This window comes from Strongylocentrotus purpuratus, unplaced genomic scaffold, assembly GCF_000002235.5.
Source record: "Strongylocentrotus purpuratus isolate Spur 01 unplaced genomic scaffold, Spur_5.0 spur5_scaffold_9, whole genome shotgun sequence".
In the NCBI taxonomy this organism is placed as follows: domain Eukaryota; kingdom Metazoa; phylum Echinodermata; class Echinoidea; order Camarodonta; family Strongylocentrotidae; genus Strongylocentrotus; species Strongylocentrotus purpuratus.
In genome coordinates this window covers 17,464,641-17,490,207 of record NW_022145615.1, presented here as the reverse complement: position 1 = coordinate 17,490,207, position 25,567 = coordinate 17,464,641, and the positions used below count along the sequence as shown (strand labels likewise).

At 35.5% G+C, this 25,567-nt stretch overlaps 1 protein-coding gene across 1 annotated transcript; it reads left to right on the top strand.

Moving 5' to 3' along the window:
• The first annotated feature begins 300 nt into the window (after window positions 1–300).
• Window positions 301–24,022, top strand: LOC587447 (dimethylglycine dehydrogenase, mitochondrial). The gene is made up of 14 exons (XM_787175.5): window positions 301–586; window positions 1,550–1,718; window positions 2,292–2,390; window positions 2,871–3,035; window positions 5,222–5,426; window positions 6,383–6,631; window positions 13,453–13,651; window positions 15,717–15,991; window positions 16,440–16,660; window positions 17,341–17,471; window positions 18,156–18,373; window positions 18,850–19,007; window positions 19,473–19,667; window positions 21,283–24,022. The coding sequence occupies exons 1-14, from the start codon at window positions 468–470 to the stop codon at window positions 21,490–21,492; spliced, it is 2,613 nt and encodes an 870-aa protein (XP_792268.3). The 5' UTR covers window positions 301–467; the 3' UTR covers window positions 21,493–24,022.
• Window positions 24,023–25,567: the final 1,545 nt, after the last annotated feature.

Sequence of the window (25,567 nt, the reverse complement as noted above, 5' to 3'; positions counted from 1 at the left end):
CACAAACCCTGGTCAGTCGTAAAAGTGAGTCTGCACTATAAGACTACCATAGGCCAAGTACTGTAGCTGCTCCTGACACAGGCTATATTGACACAGCCAGTAGGTAGCTGGGCTAGACTTCTCTCAAGGCACAATGATTTTTGTTTAAAGTGTCAAATTAGGGTATGTGCCTGCAGACTAGATGGACCCTAGGGTCCATGGTCCAAGCATGCAAGTCAAAGCCACCATATACATCTCTTGTAAGCGCTAGGCCTATACAATGTTCATGGTGCACGCTTGCATGTAGTACTAGTAGATCTACATAGACCTACATCAAACAGTGTACCAATAGTCGACCTATGATCTCTTAATTCTCTTTTACGTACGAAAAACAACAACAACATGCAGACTTTGTGATAGGGCGTATGGTGATTGGGTTATAGGGCACACCGTTTATCAAAAATAAATCAGTTAAACCGAAAAGAAAAATGGCTTCCCGACTGTTGCAGCTCGGTAAATTGAACCAAACTCCGCGAGGTTTCTCCGCCAATACTTCACTGGCTCGATGTATCTCGTGTAGCAGGGGAACATGGAACACCAAAGAACCGTAAGTAGGCCAGGTCCATGGGCATGGTAGATTTAAATCTAATCGACTAGATTCTAGATATCACATTATCAGTATCAAACTTCAAAGAGTAGATATAGATCTAGGCTATGCAGAACTTTATAAATGTCAAGTTATTTCTGTCAGTTTTGCTTGTACTTGTAGCTGTCACTTTAGTTTAGATCTCTACCAAAAATAAAAAAAAAAAAAAAAAAAAGATGCCATAACAATGTCATGATTTTGTTGAAGTCAGTTCAAGAAAAAGTTGCATTTTGATATTAAATTGCCATGTTTGTATTTAAATGCTGGGTTTATGGTTAAACATATTTTATTTGTAGGTGCCATGCATACCCATGGAGTTATAGTCTTCATTATTCTAACGTTGAGTTTGTATTTATAAAAGTTAAAGGCTTTTTAGGGCATATTTTAGGGGCAATTATTTGTAATTCAAATTCATCAATAAACTGTGTTAATAATCACAGTGTTTTTATAATGCAGTTTCATGAAAGTTGCGCACATGCGCATGAACAAACAAGTGAAAAGAGTCTTCACTCTACAAGACTACAGACTACAGTGTATGTTTTCATTAAAATGAATGCTTGAGCGCCTTGCTATGGTAAGTATTATGATTGATGGGCCCTCAGTATCAATACTGATGAGGCTACCCTGGTTGAACTAGGGGTGATATTATACTTTTTTATAATCTGAATATTATTAATGTTGTATTATGTGTGTCCCTTATATTCTTTGTTATTGTGATTTGCTTAATTGATAATGAATGCCCTCCCTATAGATTTTTTCTCTTATTAATATAGACGTCCGACTTTATAATCTCTCTCTCTCTCTCTCTCTCTCTCTCTCTCTTTCTCTCTCTCTCTCTCTTTCTCTCTCTCTCTTTCTCTCTCTTTCTCTCTCTCTCTCCCTCTCTCTCTCTCTCTCTCTCCCTCTCTCCCTCTCTACCTGCAGAGAAACATCAGGTGATATCAAGAAAAGATGGAAGGACAAAGCAGAGACAGTCATCATCGGGGGCGGGGCCGTTGGCGTAGGGACAGCGTACAACCTGGCCAAGGCTGGTATGAAGGATGTCGTGCTCCTAGAAAAGAGTGAGCTTACTGCTGGTTCAACATGGCATGCTGTAAGTAAAGATGGATGCCAACAGTAGATATTTGTATGACTAGCTTCAAATATTTATTCTACAAAGAAATGTTGCAGTTTAAATACACTTGCAGTGAGCTGTGAAATGTCTTGTTGAGTAGACCATGTAATTAATGCCACACATACATGTATGCACTCACATAGAATAGGGCCCGCATGGAACCCAAGTCCAACTTCAGTGCAGTGCACATCCTTTACACAGGGTTTTATGTTTTCCTTTATTTTCTTTTTACTCCTTAACCATTTACCTATAGAAAAGCAAGGTGAAGATTTCTTAAGGTTAATTCTATACATTCTACGTATACAGAAATGATTTTGTACAGGTGATTGGCACACTTTAAACTCTTGTCTAGTAATCTTGGTAGGTTTTGTGGTGTAGGATCACAAATGACCATTTACTATGAGAATAGTCCCTACTTTCTTTCAATCATATCATTTAAAGCCATTTGTTTTTCATCATATATTTAAATTTCTTTTTTTTAATAAATATTATTTCTTTGAAATAAATATTTCTTTTGTGATTCTATTATTGATTTATTCCCCCTTTTTTCAGGCTGGTTTGACGACGTATTTCCATCCTGGTATCAATGTGAAGAATGTCCATTACAGGAGTCTCAAGATGTTTGACCAGTTAGAAGAGGAGACTGGACAGGTCAGTCTAAGATTTCATCCAATTATTAATATAGACATGAATAAGAAATGTTAAGAAAACAAGATAAAGACAGACAGAGAGTAGGAAGAGAGAGAGAGAGAGAGAGAGAGTAAGTGATAGAGAGAAAGAAAGAGAAAAAGAAAGAGAAAGAGAAAGAGAGAAAGAAAGAGAAAGGAGAGAAAGAGGAAGAAGGAGAGAGAGAGAGAGAGAAGGAGAGAAAAGGGAAAGGAGGGGTGGGGGAACAAGAAAAAGAGAGGATACAAAAACTTTCATGTTTCATCACAAACCCATAATGATGCTGGATGGATAAAGATTGAGGGAAGGAGAAAAATGGTAAGGACTCGGGAATTTGAAGTTATAATATTGCATACAAATTAAAGCTATGTGTGCGGACGTGAAGTACACATTATCAGATTGATTTCCTATTGTGAGCTATTTAATCCAACATTTTAAACTTTATTTTCTCAATTCTTCTGGCAGGCTGTTGGATTCCACAAACCAGGAAGTATTAGGTTGCTGTCGACCCCAACAAGAATGGATGAGGCTAAATACCAAATGGCTAGACAAGGATGGAACAAAGCTTATCAGAAACTTCTTACTCCAGAAGAGGTTCAAGAGTTGTGCCCAATCATTAACTTGGATGGTGTAAGTACTTGACGATGTGTGTCTTCTCCAAGAAGGAAATGTTTATATAATTGGAATTTTCATTCAATTTTTGTGAATAATTACCGATGTACTCAATAATCATTGAAGGTGGTGTAAGTACTTGATAATGTGCATCGTCAGCATCAAATGAGTATTACCTTCATGCTAATTAATGTGTCCCATCTTTAACGTTGATGGAAATAAGAACTTGTGGTGATATTTGTCTCTGAAATAGAGTTTGTATTTCAGTGGGTTTCCCTTCATATACATGTATGTACTTGATCGTACGTCAGATATAATTAACAGTGAGAAATTCCAGTCTAGCTATTTTTAGCTCATCTGGCCCGAAGGGCCCGATGAGCTTATGCCATGGCGTGGCGTCCGTCCGTCGTACTGTCCGTCCGTCCACAGTTTTCAAAATGCTTCTTCTTCATTATTTTTCAACCGATTTCGATTCTGATTGCTTCATATGATAGGGCTAGGTATTTAAAACTTCTACACAGAATCGTGAAATTCATTATCTATGCTAATTTATGCAAATTTAATCGAAATAACAAAAATTGCTTCTTTTCCCTCATTTCTTGACCGATTTTGATTTGGTTTGCCTTATCTGGTAGAGCTAAATTTGGAATATTAAACTTCTACACAGAATTTTGAGATTTTGCTCTATTGATTAATTATGGTAATTTATGCAAATTAATTCCAAAAATAATTTAAAAATCACAAAAAATGCTTCTTCTCCTTCATATTTCGACCGATTTTGATTTGGTTTGCTTTATATTGTAGCGCTAACTTTGGTACATTAAACTTCTACACAGAATCGTGAAATTCATTATCTATGCTAATTTATGCAAATTTATTTGAAATCACAAAAAATGCTTCTACTCCTTCATTTGTCGACCGATTTCGGTTTGCTTTATCTGGTAGAACTTACTTTGGTACACTAAACTTCTTCACAGAATTTTGAAATTGTTCTCCATTAATTAATTATGGTAATTTATGCAAATTATTCCAAAAATAACAAAAATTGCTTCTTCTCCCTCATTTCTTGACCGATTTTGATTTGGTTTGCCTTATCTGGTAGAGCTAAATTTGGAATACTAAACTTCTACACAGAATATTGAGATTTTGCTCCATTGATTAATTATGGTAATTTATGCAAATTAATTCAAAAAATAATTTAAAAATCACAAAAAATGCTTCTTCTCCTTCATATTTCGACCGATTTTGATTTGGTTTGCTTTATATTGTAGAGCTAACTTTGGTAAACTAAACTTCTATATAGAATTTTGAAATTGTTCTCGATTAATTAATTATGGTAATTTATGCAAATTTATTCCAAAAATAACAAAAATTGCTTCTTCTCCCTCATTTCTTGACCGATTTTGATTTGGTTTGCCTTATCTGGTAGAGCTAAATTTGGAACACTAAACTTCTACACAGAATTTTGAGATTTTGCTCCATTGATTATTTATGATACTTTATGAAAATTTATACCAAAAATAAATAAAAAATCACAAAAAATGCTTCTTCTCCTTCATATTTCGACCTATTTTGGTTTAAATTTCTTTATATCATAGAGCTATTTTTGGTACACTATACCTCTACACAGAATTTTGAAATTTTTCTCCATTAATTAATTATGGTAATTTATGCAAATTTAATCCCAGAAAAAACAAAAATTGCTTCTTCTCCCTCATTTCTTGACCGATTTTGATTTGGTTTGCTTTATCTGGTAGAGCTAAATTTGCTTTACAAAAATTCTACACAGAATTTTGAGATTTTGCTCCGTTGATATAATTTGAGCACCGCTTGTCATAAAACTATATATTTTTCAACCAATTTTCATTCCATTTCCTTTAGTTTCTATTTAATCTTGTACAGCTAAATGAAATTATGTCCCTTCCAGGGCATCAAATTTTTATTTTTTGACCAGTTCAAAAGTGTACCACATAAAATTTACGCTATTTGTTGTTGCGAGATGCGGATGAGCGCTACGTCGCTACGTCATTGACGTTCTGGTTTACTTCGGTATTCATACTCTTTGAATGCATACATTGTATTTGATGTCCATTATAAATGATGGACTTGAATGTAACAACCATTGCAAAGAAGATCCTGCATTCATTCTGTCACTAAAGTCAATGTGACTGTCAACATCTGACATCTTCCTTCTCTCTGTTCAGGTTCTCGGTGGTATCCACACAACAGGGGACGGTCACATTGACCCGTACTCCTTGACCCAAGCCTTGGCTATAGGAGCTCGTAAGTACGGAGCTGACATCTACATGCCTGCACCTGTGATTGGTATGAAGCAACGTAATGATGGCACGTGGGATGTCGTTACCAACGAAGGAACGATCCATGCTCAGAGAGTCGTCAATGCCACAGGTATATATACCCTCAATACTGATATTGCTTCGTCTTAGATTTCATACCATCTTGTCATGAATGTACAATTACGGACAGTGGAACTTGTTCTTCAGTCATCGTTAATTTGAATATTGGAATGGTAATATTTTGTGTAGACTGTTACAATTTTGAAGATTACTTATTGTGTATGCTCCATAAATTTACTCAAATTTTTACAAGGACTTATTTTAGCAGTTCTCTACAGATTTGTTGCATTTCTAAATGAAAAGTAGGGTCAAGTACAGGAGTCTGGTGGTTTCTATATGAATCAAATTGGTAGCTTAGAAAAGCATTGTCGCACGAAAAGACATGTTGGGAAGTCGTAACGCCACAGGCATAATCGTTGAAAATCATACCTTTATCACACAGAGGTATATGTAGAACCATATTGTTAGGATCTTTTCTCTGCTCTTTTCCATGAAGCTTAATGTTAGCTAAACTATCATTCAGATATATGTCAAAAAAAGAACTTTTGATTAAAAAACATCACTATAGAGTGGTTAAGTGTGACGTCATCAAAATCTATTTTTAGAATTTCTCAATTTTTTCTTCATTTTCTGAAAGAGCCTAAAAAATGATGTCCAAATGTCGAAAACCAATTGAATATGTTAAGTATTGGCTGAGATATGACCATCTGAATAAATAGATTTCCTATAGGAACTCAGTGTTATTTTGCTCTGGTTCATAACATTACGAACCAGAGCAAAATATCACTGAGTTCATATATGATGTCACAGCTTCGGTACTCTATTGTGCATTTTCTGTCATGTACACATATTTGTGCCACTGCACTTAGCTAAGCTACCTTAATGATAGGCAATGAAAGGGGTTAAAGAAAGCCATCAATTAAATGAAAATCTCTCAAGTAAGAGTAAAACTATAAAGGCACTGGTATCATCTTATATTCTACCTCGTCTTTCACCTTTCTTTTTTAGGCTTCTGGGCCAAGGAGGTGTTCCAGATGATCGGTAGGGATATCCCCATGATCTCGGCTCACCATCAATACATGGTGACCTCTACCATCCCAGAGGTCAAAGCTCTCAAGACTGAGTTCCCAGTAATGAGAGACCTGGAGGGATCCTACTACCTCCGTATGGAGCGGGACGGGCTCCTGTGTGGACCCTACGAGAAACAGCACAAGATGAAGCTCCAAAACGAGTGGGCAGAAAATGGAGTGCCTCCAGGTAAATTGTTTGTTTATCGTTTCATGTGTGATTTTTTGATTTTATATGTGGGTGATTCCATAAATTAGGGCCCCACTTTGTGACATTTTTGGTGTCCTACCCACACGTATTTGTGACTCTGAGTAAAGACTTAAATAGTGGAGTATGATTGTTAAGTGATTCTAGGTATGAGGATGCAATATTATGCTTGGAAATCACTTTACAATCTCACTCCACTATTTAAGTCTTTACTCATGTACATGCATAGTTCTAGATGTTTGTGTTTGTAATAGTGTTGTGTATGTATTGTTTGTTTTATGTACTTATGGTATTTATATTTTGCTTTGTATTCTGCACAGGGTTGGCGCGATTTAATCACAATTTTTAAACTGGCTCAATTTATCAAAACAATTCAGTGATTTGAAATTGTCATACAATCAATTTCTGTCTAAGTTTGTGAATATCCAATTGAAATATGTGTTAATTCTACTTCATGCATTCCGATTGGATGCCCACAAACTTTAGAGTTAAGATGGTTTTGAGGTGCTCCATTATTATTACCCTGTCTTTAGCACAGCTGCAGTTACAGAGCTCAAGCATTTCAAGGAATCAATTCCTACCAGGTACCCCTTTACCTCACCTGGGTGGAGTGTGGCAATTTTAGATTAATGTCTTGCCAAAAGACATCAGTGCTGCGACAGGGATTCGAACCCCATACCTTGTGGTTCACAGTCCGGGGACTTGACCACTGGACCACAACACCTCTACCCCTTTTCTCAGGTTTTGGTGATATGAACAAATGTAAAACTAGTCTTTATACATTCATATACCATTTCCATATGGTAGATGTAACCATCTATTTTGTCTGTATCCTTACTTACAAACTTACTAACTATGGTGGATGGACCTGCATGTATAGAGCAACACTTGAATAATATGCTTTCAATTAGCAAGATTTCTTGCTAATTCACTTGGACATGTTTCCAATCTTGGTATTCTGTTCATTATAGATTCAACATTTGTTACAAGTGAAAATTGAAGTGTACGCCTACATGTAGCTATTTTATAGGCTACCTGTAACTACATGTGCATACAATCATCACAGTCATGATAAATTTATGTCAATATTTGCTGAGCCAAACAAATATAGAATTGACAACTTTTATTAAACTGATAGGCTCCGAAGTCTAAATGGTTACCATATAATGGCAATATGTCTTATAAATGCGCTATGACAAAGTGGTTTTTTTATGAGGTCATTCAAATTTGTTTTGAAATTTTTCCATATTTTGCAAATCATCAGTTTTTTCAAATGTACTTTGTCTCTGGAATCACATCTACATCAGTTGTCATTTCCATCTCCTTTCAAACATCTACAGTACCTTCATAAAAAACAGTCCAGATTCCCAGGCACCATGAATGGCATGAACAAGGGTTGGCATGATTCATATCACCATGATTTAAATTGCGATTGAAATCGCCTCAATTTTATATTTCCAAATCGGTCTTTTAAATCACTTTCACAGACTTGGGTGTACATGTAGTATCATGATAGACTTTCATAGACTTGTGTATAGCACCATGATATAAAATGATTTTATTTAACTTTTGCAAATATTGTATTTCAATGATCAGAATGCAAATGGCATATATTAGAAGTTGCTAGGTATGGCAACCATCATTGCTTGCCATACCTAGCAATACGGAATGTATGCCATTCACATTCTGACTAGTTAAATACAATTATTTGAGACAGGTAAATTAAATCTGTATCCAGGTACTACACAAAGATGTGTGCATTCAAAATTTGATTACATTAAGAAAATGGCCTACTGTTGGAAACATCTTTACAAAACCAAATATTTTGTTACCATACTTTATTAGAGAACATCCATTCATTTCAATGCACTACGATTAGTACAAAACAATTTATTATTTAACTAAATTTGTCCTGCATTTTACAAGCAAGTGTCCTTCATTGTACTAAAATACAGGTCAGTGGGTATCTCATAAGTAATTGTTTTGAAATTCCTGGCTTAGTACTCAAATAGGAGTAATTTCTAGATTTTTTAACTGGCTCACAATTTTTGATAAGGCTGTCAGCTAAAGTTTGTTGGGTTTCATTTTCCTTTAATCTTCTTTTTTTAAAGTTCCATATACCGTAGATTCCTTGATATTGATGTGGAACATATGCTGTAGTAAAGTATCTCTATTATATTGAAACTGCATGAGTATTACTAAAACATGAATTTAATCTTGAGTGCATACATTGTAAATTACATTAAATGTTTCAAATCAGCAAGAAAGCTCCAATATATGTGCAATTTGTTTTCCAAAATTGAGCGTTTCATTTTCCAATGGATGCCTTTATAATTCCTCAACTAAAGAATACTTATTTTGGGTTACAGAACATGACCTACATGTACATGTATAGCCATGCATATCATGTGCATATAGACCCACTTGTTTTTTAGAAATATTGAAAACGTCAGCAGTTTTGACATCATTGAACCTTGCACTTCTTTCACAGCTTATTGACGTTTACCATGTACAAACATTATGCACTATAAGTGACATCCAGGTCAGTTACTTATCATACCATATAAGCTCGGGTAGGTTTGTATTGCATTACGTCAATTTATACAGATGAGATACAGTTTGTCATGTCCTTGCACGGGCATTCTTAATCTTCTTTCTTTTACCTAATTGCAAACAGATAAAAACCCTACAGTGCATTGACTTTAATCTATCCATAGTTTAGTTTGCACTAGTTTGTATGCTTAATGAGCTCTGAAACCAGAATAATCCGGTTTCCTTGGTTTACCATTAAAACTCTGCACTGAGATGCTAAACTTGATAAGATTCCTATCCCGAAGTGTTTTCCAGTATTCTGTATTAACAAGACCCTTAAATGGTTACCATGGTAATTGGGATAGGATAGCTATATTGTCCTGAGCAAGGTCTTCTTAATGTAACTAACAATGCTTATGACATGTTGCTTTGTAAAATCAAGTAGTTCAGGTTCTGGTGTAGTAATCCCAGACACAGTAAAACACAGTTCTGTTAGCTACAATGTAGGAGCTGGAGAGTATTTATATGTATGACACAGCATGAGTAGAAATATCTAGTTTAATCTTGGTAAAGTTTGTGTAGTTTTTGAATGTTTTTTTTTGTAATGATAGGGGACTTGTTGATTCCTCATCAGGCATTTAAACGTATTAAGACCAAAATAGCCCTAATTGGGCTACATGACATGTAGAACAGTAAAGAGTATGAAAATACTGTAAGTTGGAGTTTCCTCTATTCAATTGAGATTAAATTTTGTTTCTTCACTATCCCTTTCATCAGAGTTACATTTCAATTTAGCTAAGGAAGTCCTTACAACATTTTAAAAATAAATGCCACCTTATCTCAAATGGATGGATGTTGTACATCTTCAAAGACCCCATTCTCACTCATTTCCTTGCCCGTTCTACGTTAGAGCCGTCTAACGGTGAGTGTGAAGGCAGCATGCATGCCAGGAAGCGTACATACCTTGATCCAGAAGACCACATTGTGATGTGGTCTTCTGGACCGGTTTGCTTCTTAGACTCCTTGCCTACTAACTAAATGCTAGACCGATCTATGCTAGACTAATCCATTGGACGGCTCCACAGGTGCGGTTCGTTTGATTTCTCACTCATCACAACTTTTACCTTGATGAGAGTCGTGATGCCATAGCAACAGGAGGTTCATGTTGATATCTAAATGGCACCAACCCTAATTGTTCATGCCATTCTTGGTGCCTGGGAATTTCGGACTGTTTTTATGAAGGGAGATGTTTACATGTATATTTTGTGCTCTATTGAAAGTGTTCCAAGTTACCTCTGTAGACCCAACATTTATGAAAGTCTAAAACTACATGAGGGTTTCTCCATCTTACATGAAAAGTGTACAACCTATAGTTGTACTGAGCGAGGCGGGAAGATTCGCCGGCAATTCGCTCAAAGATGTCGTTGACGAAGCTGTTCATGATGACCATGGCCCGACTGGAGATGCCGGTATCTGGATGAACCTGCTTGAGGACTTTGTAGATGTAGATTCCATAATTCTCCTTCCTTTTCCTGTTCCTCCCTTGCAGGGCTCCAGTTTCCAGTGGGACGTGTTCATCGGTTTCCGATAAACACGATAAACACATAAACACATGCCAATTTTTTGTTTTAGCTAACAGTATTTTATCTAATTTTTGTTTAATCAGTTTGTAGGATTACTGAGCTAGGTTATCATATGGGTTGACATTCCAAGTTAAGGCTTAACATCTTACGTAATGGGAAGAGAGATTACTTCCATGAAAGGATTACCGGTAATACAAATATGATGTCTGCAGTTAGTTCACTTTAACTTTAATAGACATGTTACAAATAAAGTACTGTTTGTTGACAGGATGGCAAGATGTTCAGGAAAGGAATTTCTTATCTAAGATGCTCAGACTAGCTGTTATATCAATAGGAAAATGTCATGAACTTTCTAGAGTGTTCATTATTGTTTAAATTGTACAGAAGGAACCTATTGAAAACATTTATATATTGCAATAGGTTTTAGACACAATATGGACTTGGTACAATAACAAGTAAAAGGGAGATTATTTTTGTACTATTCAATGAGGTTACGCAACAGGTACAGGTGTATATTATCATAAGATTAAGAATTGATTGTTTTATCTTATTGAACTGACAAGACAAGAACTGCAGTGAATAAAAACTATTATTCAAAATGTTGGTAGATTTGCTAAACAACAAATCGAATATCTGCAGTACCTTTTTTGAATAAAATAAACAACTTTTGCAACCAATGCAATGCCAAAGGGAATTCTTATCATCACATTTTAGAATTGATACTTGAATTTAATAAACCGGTTTACTAACATATTCAAGTTTATAGATTTTTCTTTCCTGGGAACCTAGTGGCAAGTTATTCCAATAACCTGTTATCAATGAATAAATTACAATAATTGGAATCCAGTGTTGAAATATCAGGCAAGCCCCAGTCAAGCTTTCAGCCTTTGTTGAAAAAGTATGCATATAATTTTAATATGTAAGTAAACCGGTCTATACATATGTACATGCAAGAAAGCGTACACCGTTCCCATTTCATTATTTTTGGTAGGAGCACATGTACGTGGCGGAGCATATAGATGTGTATTTCAAATGTTGAATTGCATCCTACTATAATCTGCTATGCATATTTTGTGCTATTTATAGTGAAACTTAAATAAATATTTGTGCAAACGGCTAATCTTGTTTGGTAAGTGGGAGCCATGCAGTTGTAATATAAACTGCTATTGTACATGTAGGTGATTTTGCTGTTGTAGGCGACTTCGCAGTAAGACAAATACTATATATATATAATTGTTTGCCAAGTTGATAAGAAGGTTCAGTGAATAATTGCTGACTTTACATTTTGTAATGTAGTCTTGTGATGAGTGGATATGACTGTAGGGGATAGTCTCTCAGGTGACTCGTCAGATCAAAGAGATTAAATTTCTTTTGAAAATTTGAACCCTGCTAATCTGCCATAAAAAGACAGAGGAAAAGAATATTTGGAAAGACAGAGTAGGCATGATTAAAAGTAGGAAATAATGATTTCTTTATGAGGAAAAAAATATATATACAACAAAAAAACATGGGGGTGGGATGGTTGATTATTAGCCAGGTCATTTAAGTTGATTTAAACTAAGTCGTGTGTAACAAGAAACTTCGATCTGCATGCAAGAAGTCATACAACACATGCCCCTGTGATAATTGCCCTGTACGGTCATCAATTTCCTACCCCAACTGGATTTCTAACTTCTTCAACCCTGGTCCGAATACCAGTACCCAATTATCCTGAATCCTAAACTAATCCCAAAACCCAATTGCAATCCTACTCATATACATCTCTGATGAAAGAAGGAAGCCAGGAGCCATTTTTCGCTCGAGCAAATGTTGGATCACCTCAAGAAACTGTTTTCTAATTGTAAGAGGTCGAGATAAACAAAAGCTTCATGTCACAGCATGATCAAGATTAAATGTTAGCAGTTCCCGAAAAGTTTGTTGCCACCAAAAGTTTGACCTTAAATATCAAAGTAATGCTAAAAGAAAAAGATATTCATTTAGAAACACGTAAACAAATTTTCACTCCTGGCTACTGACAATTTATGACATTGTTTAGTGTTTACATTGTTAAGTGTGTCAGATTTGAAATTTCGATTGTGATAATAAATTTTTGATCATTTGAAAGTGACCTTGCTCCCTTGTGCACAATAAGTTCTTGAAGTTTGTTCACATGTTTAGACCTACATAAATATAGTCACCGTGAGGGCATGTACATAGCAAGTATTAAACACAATTGTTTTTGTCATCCTACCAGGTCCCCATTTCTCTCTTGGGTATGGAGTGGCAAATGTAGATAAATGCCTTGCCAAGGGACGTTAGATGACATCATTATCATTATCATCATCAACGTCATCACCGTCATCACCATCATCACCATCATCGTCATCATCGTCATCATCATCGTCATGATTATCATCACCATTGATCATCATCATCATCATCATCATCATCATCATCATCACCACTATCATCTTAATCATCATTACTACTGATTATTATCATTGTTTTCATTCTTTCAGGTTTGGTAAGGAGTTGTTTGAGAGTGATTTTGATAGAACCATTATCATCGTCATCATCATCATCTTGATTACTATTGCTTATTATCAATGTTTTCATAATTCTTTCAGGTTTTGGTAAGGAGTTGTTTGAGAGTGACCTGGATAGAACCATCAATATCATTGTTTATTATCACGGTTTTGATTCTTTCAGGTTTTGGTAAGGAGTTGTTTGAGAGTGATCTGGATAGGATTCAGGATCATCTTGAGATCGCTATGGCTCGGTTCCCCTGCCTTGCTGAGGGTAACATCCAGAGTGTGGTGAGTGGACCTATAACATACACCCCGGATCTAATGCCCATGGTAGGTCCAGTACGAGGTCTGCATAACTACTGGTCCGCTTGTGGCTTCAGGTAAGATGTTGATAAGTACTTGATTGCAAATCCCCAAAATCAAGCGTAAGTCTTGCGATTAATTACAAATTTGAAATTGATCGCAACTCAACCTTCTTGCAACACCCTATCGCACTATAGTCTTCTAAATTTCCTAGGATTTTGTTGGGATTACAGTTTTAACAATTAAATTAAGTTAACTAGATCTAGCTTTTATTCCCCCCCCCCTCTCTCTCTCTCTCTCTCTCTCTCTTACTAGTGGGGCATTGCAAGAAAGTTGAGTTGCGATCAATTTTAAATTTGTAATTAATCGCAAGACTTATTACGCTTTGCAATTGATTACAACTTTTCTTGCAACGCCCCATTAGAGTCTTTGACCCCTACATGCATGTACATGCGAGATAGTCTGTTTGCACTTTTGGGTCTCATCAGAGTAGACAAACACCTGATAGTTTGACCTTTTTAGGGGTGGGGGACAGTCATAAAAAGGGGATTATTTTAGGATTCCTAGAAGCTAGGAACAGTGCAAGGTGTGGTTAAATATTGGTCTATTGTGGCGTCCTGTTAATGTTTGATTATGTCTTGGGACCATCAGTGTTGAACAATTAATGTAAGGTCTTTTCGGCCTATAGGTCTGCTGTGTTAAAGGAAACCTCACCCAAAGAAAAAAAAAAGTATTTGCAACTAGAGCTTGGTGCATGATACATGAACAATTTTCCTGGTAAAATTATCAAGAAAATAGCTGCACCGTGACCCATGTCATGTTATACAAATATTGCATGGCCCAGCGTGCGTTAGTGGTAAATGCAGTGCAAGTGAGGTTTCTTTAGAGAGGTGCCGCTTCTGTGCACGAGCCGCTTGCGGCGAGTTCACAGTGTGCACCATCTGAAGAGACAAGCAGTACATTATTCCAAGAATAACTTGTACATTTTTGTGAGGACTATTGTACATCGATCAGAAGGCGGGAATAAATCTTATATTTCAGCATACCTACACTTATTCTGTAGGGTGGGGTTCCCTTTAAGATGTTTTTTAACTATTGGTCTATAGATCATGTTAAGATGTTTCTCAAATATTGCTCTATTGTGTAATATGATGTTTGATTAGGTCCTGGGACCCTAGCTCAGTGTATAGATGGGAACAAAGAATCCAAGTCTCTTTTTATAACTATCGGTCTGTTGTTGCATCTGCTATAAAGATGTTTGATTAGGTCTTTGGACCTTTGAACTCTTTAAGTAGATAGGAACAATGCAATTCCCTTTTAGCCAATTTTCACATCCAATTGGCTGTATATTTGTGTGTCTGAATTGTTTGAGTAACAATGATTCAATGCAAGGCCATCAATTATTGATCTGCCCTCTTTTGTTGTCAATATTATATTTCTCTCATCCTTATAATGATTTATGAATGCTCAGTAGAACTTATTTAGGTTTGTCACATCAGACCTAATGTACTTAAATGCATCTAAGAGATCAGTCCGATGAGAGGCTCATGTAGGCCTAACCTTTTCAGTGCAAAAAAGTTTACAAACCACTATTACAAATATTATTTCAGTAGATGATTTTTATCCTCATTTCTTACTTCAAGCTGCACTGTAGATTAAGAATGGAAAGCTTTTTTTTGTTTTGAAACAGGAGCCAGTACATTTTATTTGAAAATTTGTCCATTACCCATATAACGATTAAAGAAAAAAGTGAATATCTATTAATTTCACTACTGGGTGGATAGATGTCTGAAAACCCAGTTGAACCTAGAAAGGTTGATATTGAACATGTTTCATTCCTTGAACCTGTCTTTAAAGATCATATCCGAGCTGAAAATGAAATGGATGAATTATATATCAACAGAAAGCTTGTAAGCCATAGATTACAATAATATCAGTTATATGCTATTTTTATTTTTGTCAGAGGAGTATCAGCTCTCTGTAAACTCAAAATCCAAAGCTTTGAAAATTTGTTAATTTGCTTTTGTGCAATAATGAAAGGGTAAATCCTACATTCATTCAGTTTTCCATTTATATCAAGTTATATTTTCATCGGATAGGGTCTTTAAGCTTGTCTCTTCTCACGTTCCTTTAATCTCCTAGCTATGGCATCATTCACTCCGCTGGCATCGGAGAGTATCTGAAGGATTGGATCATGGATGGGGAACCCCCCTATGACCTCATTGAGATGGACGCTGATCGCTATGGTGATTGGTGCGACTATGACTACCAAAAGGTTAAGATCAGCGAGTCGTACGGCTTCAATAATGCCATAGGCTGGCCTCATGAGGAGCGCTTTGGTGGTAGACCAACCAAGAGAGTGTCGGGTGCCTATCAGCAGATGAAGGATAGAGGTGCAGATTATGGCTTTCATTCAGGTAAGTCTCGGCCAGTCTTTAAATGCATCGTTTAACAGTGTAAAATCTGAGATGCACGGCCCTACGTGTTATCAGTGTCTGTGATATGGTGTAATATTGAAGCCCTAAAAAAGTGCGCTTCAAAATGATCAAGAAGTGCCTCAAAAAAGTAAAAATCTTTGAGTGACCGGTTTTACCATACTCGTTGTCCCAATAAACTGTAGTGTTATGAAAACCGTTAGGCAAACGCAAAATTTAGTTTCGATTTTCAATCATAAATATCTTGATAATCAGACAGGCGAGCAGCTTGTAAAAGTCATGGGGTTCCTGACTGACCTAAAGGTTTATAATTATGAATGCAGCATGAGCTAAATCCAGGATTTTGTTTCAGAATCTGAGACAACGATACTGGATCCCTTTAATAGTATGAATGTTAGATGATATAGTGTCCTACTTTGTTTTGTTGCAGGATGGGAGCAGCCTCATTGGTTTGCTCTAGAAGGAGATGAGGCTGGGTACAAGCCTAGTTTCCACAGGACCAACTGGCATGGACCCGTAGGGAGAGAATACGAGACAGTGATGAACAAAGCTGGTATCATTGATCTAACCCCATTCGCTAAGTTTGTTGTCAAGGGACCTGATGCAACTCAATTGATGGATGTCCTCCTGGCTAACAAGCTTCCCGCTGCTGTAAGTGGAAGAGACAGTAGGCCTGTCTTTATCCGCTCATGTTTGCCAAATAACCCGCTATTTTAACTATCCTGATCAGAAATTAACAAGTTAATTTGCGTCATCATCAGCCCACAGTTGGAATTAGCAGGATATTTGGTCGAGAAAATATCATGAGAAATCTTGGGTCTTGTTTCCACAATATTTGGGAAATAGCGGGCTAATTTGCGCCCGTCTAAGCTAGTTTGTGATGAGCGTATCGGTCTGGTGAAGTCGCAATTCCTAGTCTGAAAATAGCAGGTTATTTGGCAAATTTGAACTGATGATGACAGGCCTTCTTTAAAAGGAAATTTTCAGGGTTTTCACCAATTGCAAAAAAAGAGATTTCCCTTATCAGAGATATATAACTTGTTTGCCCTTTGTCTGCTTTTTATCAGACCTTCAGTGATCTGTTTTTCTAATTGTCCTTTTAGAAATAAAGAGATGTCACATTAGATTATCAGGGTTTCCCGAATGTTGTGGCATTTTATGATTTGCATTTTCATTAATTTCATACTTTCATTATGGCAGTTTGGGGGATTTAAAGATACATGTAATATGTGATCATGACGGGCTTTATGAACAGAAGTGTCTGAATAGTCGTATTCTGTAATTTATGTTCTAAAATGTTCACCCCTTCTTTTTATTTTATTTTTTTTCAGATTGGAGGATGTAGTGTAGGGCATATGCTGACACCCAAGGGCAAAGTGTATGCAGAGCTTACAATCACCAAGACAGCAGACAATGAGTACTTCTGTATAACAGGAGCAGGCTCTGAGATACACGATCTCAGGTAGGTCAAAGGTCATTAATAAGGTCACATAATTTCTTCTAGTTTTAAAGGAGTGCTCATGGTGTGTATTATATTCCATTCAACAAATTACAGGGTAGAAAAATGTTTAAGTCAGGATAAAGCTGGCTAATGTCAGAACAATTGTAACATACAGTGATAACCTATTACTGGACACTTAACGGTATTTCTTCGTACTACAGAAATGCTTTTCAGTGTATTTGTGGCTATCAGCAAGGCTCATCGAAACAATGGAACCATTCAAATTTTGCATAAACATAAAAACAATGCTTTTAAAACTGAACACTTATTTGTCAATTAACTTCAATCGAACACTCGGATAAAAGTTAACATTATTTTACATGAATTACAATTCCAAATGATCGACAATATTGTAATCATACAAACTTACAAGCTTGGAAATAAAAATATCTTCAAAAATGTTGGTTACGAATGTTGTTTGCACACTGGTTGTAGAGTAAATGGGATTTCTCTACATGAAGTTGAGCTGTTGAGCTGAAAATGGAATCGTAAAGTTTATGTGCTTATTTCTCTCTACATGTATATGAATATCGATGACCAATCAAATGAATTATGTATTAAAGTGGGTCTTATGGAGAACCTTTAATCTTGGCAATGGTACCATAAGAAGTCATATTTAATTCAAGTAATTGTTTGTCTGTACAGGTGGATTGAGCAGAAGGCTTTCGAGATGAAACTGGATGTGAAATGCTCTAACGTCACAGAGGAGCAGGGTGTCCTAGGTCTGGCTGGACCCCAATCCCGAGACATCATGGCCGCTCTGACAGACTCTGATGTTAGCGAAGAAGGTTTCAAGTTCATGAGAGCTAAGGATATAGTGCTAGGAGGTGTCAAGTGTTACGCCATTAGGATTACATACTCAGGTAAGTTCTAACTGATAGGTAGTAAACCAATTTGCTGTCATATTAATTTATGTTTCGTCACTGATTTGGACAGATTATGTTGCATGTATGTAAAGCACTGTTGTCATTTAAAAATTTCTTTCAGCAGTTTGTGAATTATCATTGCCTTGTCTGAAAGTACAAAGGCCTTGAGTGTCGCTTATTGTATAATTTTCAGCTAATCTATCTGCAAATTTATTTGTTACCCCCCCCCCCACCCCTAATCATAAAAAGAATAAAAATGAACGGATAAAATAATATGTATAATGATGAGAAGAAAAGAAATAACAAATATGGTCTAGTTACACCCCTGCAAATTCATATGTGAATACAGTATTCATTTTGTCAATTTCTAACCAAGTATTTGTTTAGGGATTATAATGATGCTTGAATTAATTGTACAAAGTAGGATTGTATTTTTTCCCTAAAAACAGCTATGATTCTTTGACTCTTAACAGGTGAGCTTGGCTGGGAGTTGTATCATGCCCGATCCGATTCAGCTAAACTATATGAAGCGTTGCTGAAGGCTGGTGAGCCGCATGGTGTATGTGACTTTGGTCTCTATACGATGAATGTACTCAGAATTGAAAAGGGATTCCGTGGATGGGGATCAGAGGTGAGAAATGTCTTTACGCATCACGCATACCTTGCACATGCATGCTGTACCAACTGATCTGTTACACACACATGTTCCCCTTATTTACTATTTAGGACGGTTTCCCTGATAGGAATGGTACTATAATCCTTCAAGCCTTTCTGTAGGCTGCTTTGGCTGCTAGGTCATCTGGTTTGGATAGAAGTCTTTCAAAATAGGGAGTGTTTCTCTTGGAGAAAATTTTGAATCTTCACATGATTGTAACCAAACCAGTCTCTGTTTTTCATGCTGCCATAGTCAAAGATATAATTTGGTTTTAATCAACAATTGCCGACGTCCAATATTTACGGACATGCGAGGATTTTCTATTCGCCAATTTCATGATCGATGGCTTGTAAACAACGAAAGTTTGCCTGAAGATTCATTTTTTATTGCTTGTGTGCTTGACAAACCCTGACAATGAAATGCTTTTATATTTCTCAACAGATGTTAACAGACAACAATCCTCTAGAGGCTGGTCTATCTCCATTCATCAAACTCAAGAAGCCAGCTGCATTCATTGGTAAGGATGCGGTGCAGAAGATCAAGGATGATGGTTTGAAGAGGAAGGTCACTCTCCTCAAGGTCGATGCTGAAGATGTGGATCCAGAGGGGAATGAAACAATCTGGGTAGATGGCAAGGTATGCAAAACTTTCTCTCATATTAAACATTTTCTGTTTTCCTATCTTTATGGGAGCTCTTTATCCTCTTTTTTTTTTTTATAAATTAGTTGTATTATTCATCAATATTGCCCGTTCAAAGAAAATCACAAATATGACAAATAACGTATCACTGGAAATTGGTAAGCTGACAGATGGCCATCGTACAAGTTTTAGGTCAACTACATATCGGGTGATTTATACAAATACAAATAAAACCACCTCTATAGCATCTAGGATATACAAGAGATTTGCCAGAAAATAATGTTGTTTTATTGACGCAATATGAACCAATCCTGCCTATAAGCAGACGACATCCCATAAAGAATGAACATAATTGCAATGCTTTTATTTCTCAAATTATAATGAGTTTAGTGTGTATAAATTTGATGGCATTTTACACCATTCGTAAAACGGATATGAAGCCGATTCTGATAACTAAATTCTTTTGTTTGTAAATACACAGGATAGGGGTTAACAATCAAAGAAAACACACTTTCAAATTGAAAAATCCCCAGAATGATCAGGTAGTATGGACGGCATTTTTTCTCTCTTGAAACGCCGAACATACTGCGGTGTATGCAGCTGAAAATACAATGGGGTCTTATTTTGTTTACAAGCTACGGATGCATATTTTGATTGTGAAATAATGACTTTGAAACTGTCAACATGTTGCCAAGTTAAGGATTGTAAATTTTATTTTCTTTTCTTTAATTACTTGCATCAAACGTAGTATAGTTAAGAAACAAAAGTGTGTGTGCACAATTTTTGTCCTTTCTACTCTTGCATGTGACGGATTTGTAAGGCTCTGAATCAAAAGGTATTGAGCAAATCCACAAAATGTGGATTGATTGTCGCAAAAGGGTTATTATGCACAACTCTGCATCTACATATAGCTTTTTCTAACATTTCTCTCTGTATTTCAATCTTTGTAGGTCTCTTTTTTTGTGTAGACATAATATTACCCTCTCCTTTTGATCCAATCTTGGGTAAAAGAAATATGTTTCCCTATTTCTCTTTTTTATAACTCTTTTTTCCCCCTTCTATTTGTCACTCTTTATATTTCATTAATTTCTATGGGTGGTATTCTCATAAGTTAAGCCGGGACTAAGTCCAGACTAAACAAGAATTTTAGTTCACACTTCTATGGAATGCTAGGTTTCATCTTCCTCCTTCAATATTCATGACAAAGATAATCTACCAAAGACTTTGTTGAAATTCAGTTCATACTCATATTATCTTTTTCTTCCCATTTCATTGCAAAATTAATTTTTTGGACACTTTTCATTGAAGGTTTAAAATAATCTGTACAGGATAAATGAGTTGGCAACTGGCACTCCATAAAAGTGTGGACTAACTTAGTACGCGCTAACTTAGTACGCGCTACCGGAATACCACCCAATATATCTATATATCTTTCTACATATTTACATAGATATCTATCTCATCCTCCTTATGAATTTCTTTTGCTTTCTCTTTCAGATCCCATTTGAAAACTATTTTGTCCACCTTCCCTGACTGATAGAAATAGTGTTAATTATGGAATCCCTCCAATATAATCTTTGATATGCTTGTTCCCCTCTCCTTTCTTTCCTAGGTTGTTGGTAACACTACCTCAGGATGTTTCAGCTATCACCTGAATCAACCCATCGCATACGCATACCTCCCCATGGACCTCCAGGAGATTGGGTCAAAGGTTGAAGTTGAGCTGCTTGGCAACAAATGGCCTGCAACGGTCATCCAAGAGCCTTTAGTCTTGACCGAGCCTGCCAGAAGGAAACAAGAGAAGAAGCAACGCGCAAGTTGATTCTGCTGAAATAGTAGCAATCAAAAATAGGACTATTTCTATCAATGATAAGTGAAGTGTGTTGATTTTTTTTTTAATTTCGATCCAACCAGGCCTGCCTTACTTATAATGTAGAGGAAGCAGCAAATGAACAATTATTATTAATTACAATGTCGAGATGATATGCAGTATTACTTGAAGTTCTTTTCTGAAAATATTCATTTCTGTGTTGAACAAAAAAAAAACACACCAACCATAAGAATTTTATTTTTGCAAGAATGTGATATGTGAGCAGTTTACTTGCTCACTTTATATTTTACATCAGTTTTATATTCTTGTCATAGCACTTCTTGTATGTTCTTTGGATAGAATTATTTTTTCTCAAAATAGAGAAGCCATGTTATAGTGGACCAATATGTGTCATTCTATGTTCAGAATGTGAGCATCAAATATTACTTCTGCGAGGAGTTATTGCAAGTTCAAATACACAATAAACTTAAAAGTCATCGGTGAATAGACTATCTGATGCATCTGTACATGCTCTCATTAGAATAGGGCACTCACAGAATCGTATTAGACTATGCAAATCTAAATATATGGAAATATATTATTTCCAAAGTTTATTTTCCAAGTTCTTTTGCATTTCTTTCATTGTGTCCATGGCTCAGCTCCACAGTAGAATATTACTTTGATAAATCATTACATTCCATCCAGATCTTTACACTCGCAAAGCTCTAGATTTCTTGTTCTTCCACTGCTCAATACTAACTAGCTGTGGAATGCTCATCTTTGAGAGATTCGTAGTAGCAGATCAGCTGAAGTGTGTAAAAGAGTCTTGAAACATATCTGTTTGATTTGGCATGTAATCAATTGTTCTGTCATTTTTGTATGTTCTTTCTTATATTCTTTTTATAATGCAAATGCTTTTATGTGATCTCTCTCATTTTTTTTTTCTTTCTTGTTTCAAAAGGGCGCCTTGAGCATTTGATTTCAAGTGGATTCGGCGCCATATAAATTTCATATATATTATTATTATTATTGTTATTTGAGAATGAGATAATTAAGCATACTTTTGTAATGCTGCAGTTTGTACTACAGTTACCTCATAATACTCTTCAAGTCAAAGACAATCATGTGTAGTATTGATTCTATGTGCACTGCACCACTGTATAGTTTACAAAAGAGAAACTTAATCAGTATTTACCTTTCTTTTTTTCATGTCGTTTGACTGCCAAGATCTATTGATATCTGTGGGAAAAAATGTAATTTGTATATTTAAGATAATTCATAAGTATAAGTTTCCTTCATATCCTATTACTATCCAATTTCCTTGTAGCTGATTTCTTGAATTCCATTCCCCTTTATTGTATACAATCATTTTTTGTTTTCTTCCTTCCCCGTATCAAGTGCGTATTATGTTTCTTAAAGTTACAAGCTTCCTTCTTGTAATATTTTTCTTTGTTCTTTGAAAATCCTAACGATTTGTTATATGTTTCTCTTTGTAGTTGTATTTTGGAGCACGATTGGTAGATTTGGGTAAATATGCTTGGTTAACAATGCTGATCCATTCTATATTTAAGCCAAATCTTTTATTGTCCAAAATGTCATGAAAAACTCAACATCACTGCCTATACTAGTGTAATGATAATATAATAAAATACTCATAGATCTTATTTTTTTTGTCATTTTTTTAAACTGGAATTTTAATACATTTGTTTAAATTCTGATGTATACAACTCACAATATTAATGTTTACCTCTTAAATCTCATTGGACAATTATCAATCTCAAGGAATGCTTCTGCAATAGAGTACCGGTACCATCATTTCTTGTTCTTAACTTTTTAGTTCCCCTTCTCTTTTTTGATAGGAGGTCTTACACATGTACTTGTATGTATCTCTGGTTACCCTTTGAACGTATCTTTGAACAACCAAGTTTTTTTAACCGTTGTTTTGTCTTTAGTATACTAATATCACCAGTCATTTTACCTTGGGTATTAAGGCTGGTTTTAATAGTTTGGTCTAAATACATGTGGAACACATTTTTAAGTGCTTTTTAATAATGGCAAGTAAAAAGTGATGTGAAGTACCTAATGTATTGGATCTTAAAAGAATGTTCCATGGAATTAACTATCACAATTTCGGCTTCCCGGTATGTATTTTAGGTAGAAAGACCAGATCTGCTAGTTTGTATAAAAGATTGATAAAAAGGTATCTGTGGTATTGTAAGGAATAATCTAGTTCTTCCATAACATCCCCTGCAGTAGTACTCTGGGGAGTGGTGAATTACATGTATGTACTACTATGAATGGTTTTTAATTGATAGGAAAAAAAATCATTTTATGTGATTATAACATTGAAAAATCAGGAGAATATTAAACCACCTTCAGCCAAATAAAAGAATGCAATTTTTGAACATTTTATCAATGAAAATCGTGTCCTAATTCATATCTACCTATCTACCTGCATTAATGTATGCCAGTAGATGACAAACATTTGATTTTTTATCAATAAAGAAATCAATAAAATAACATTTATGTTTGTACAACTCGAGTTCATTACTGGTATGGGTATTTGTATTCTGTACAACATGCATTGAAGAGTTATTGAAGGAACAGATTGGCTTCTTAAACTACACTTTCAACAAGAAATTATACACAAACAAGTGAAAGGTATATGTTGTTTTAATAGCATATGTCTTTATTCATTCATACTTCGACCGATACCATTGCACTTAATTCATACAAGAATAACATTGGTATATTGGGAGAACAGGGTCAGTCACTCGTACTTCCTTGGTCTCCAAGTCTGAAAAGATTCTTTCTTTTTGGATACAGCTATTTCCTTACTTTCATTTCTTTTTTTCTCACAGCTTACTGATTGTAACATCTGGAAATAATTCATTTGAGACAGGAAGGAACCATTCTTACAGGTAGTTCTGCTTCTTAACAATTTTTAAAGGGAAATCCAACATTGATAACTCACTAATCTAGATGAAAGCAGAGAATTCAGAGAACTAGACTGGTGAAAGGTTTGAATGAAACTATTGTTTGGGGTCTGAATGAAATACTGACTAAACTCTTTGGCTTTTATAGAATATGTTGTGTGCCACCAGCCCAGGAATGAACATTGTCTCTCTTACGGGACTTCTCCGTGGAAAAATGTGAAATCAAAGGAAGATCAGTGTTCAATTTGAGATATACGTACTGTACTAAACTCATAGGCGAGTATTTCTGGTATGCATCAAACTGTTTCTCAGTGGAAAATAAATTTCGAGCTATCATGTTTCACCGACATCATTTCAACATGGGCATCACAACGTGAACAATAAAGAACCGAAATACATGTAGTAAAACAATACTATGGACAAAATAATTTTGAATTGCTTCTTCTAAACTTCTATGTACAGGGTACTTCCAAGTTCCAAAGTGATGGCTAGAGCCTTGGGGTCCTAAACAATCTTTACATTCTGTTTCCTTTACATATATGCAGAACATCATTCCTTCTTTTGATATCCTTTCCCTTAAAGCTCTTTCAAAGTTTCTATATTAAACTAAATTTAACATACATTTAATATACCTCACTGTTTGCTATGCTAATCTCTATCACTACACATCGAAAACAAATTAAAGATTATTACTAAGATTTTGTTTTTATACATGATAGGAAGATCCACATTTTCTACACTGTATAGCATTTATTAAGTAGAAGAATTTTAACCAGTGCCTCTTCAGTAGAAGGCACAGTATATACTGAGCTACATGTATCATACATACAGATAGTAATATAGCTACACTTAATAAATCAGCATGCATAACTTACTAGGCTACTTGCATTATTATTATTGTTAGCACCAAATTTTTAAAATTCTTTCCTCTGAAGAGAATTTATAATCTACAATGATCTCATTGTGTCCACCATGACCGATTACATTATCCATAAGATGGGAGATGGGAAATGCAGGCAAATTTGAGTTGTTGCTTAAAATACATGTATATCACAAGTTTTAACAATTTGGTATTTTCTATATTGCATGTTACATTGTTTATTCAAAAGCAATCCATAATGAGCACAGCGACACATGTAGAAAAATCACTG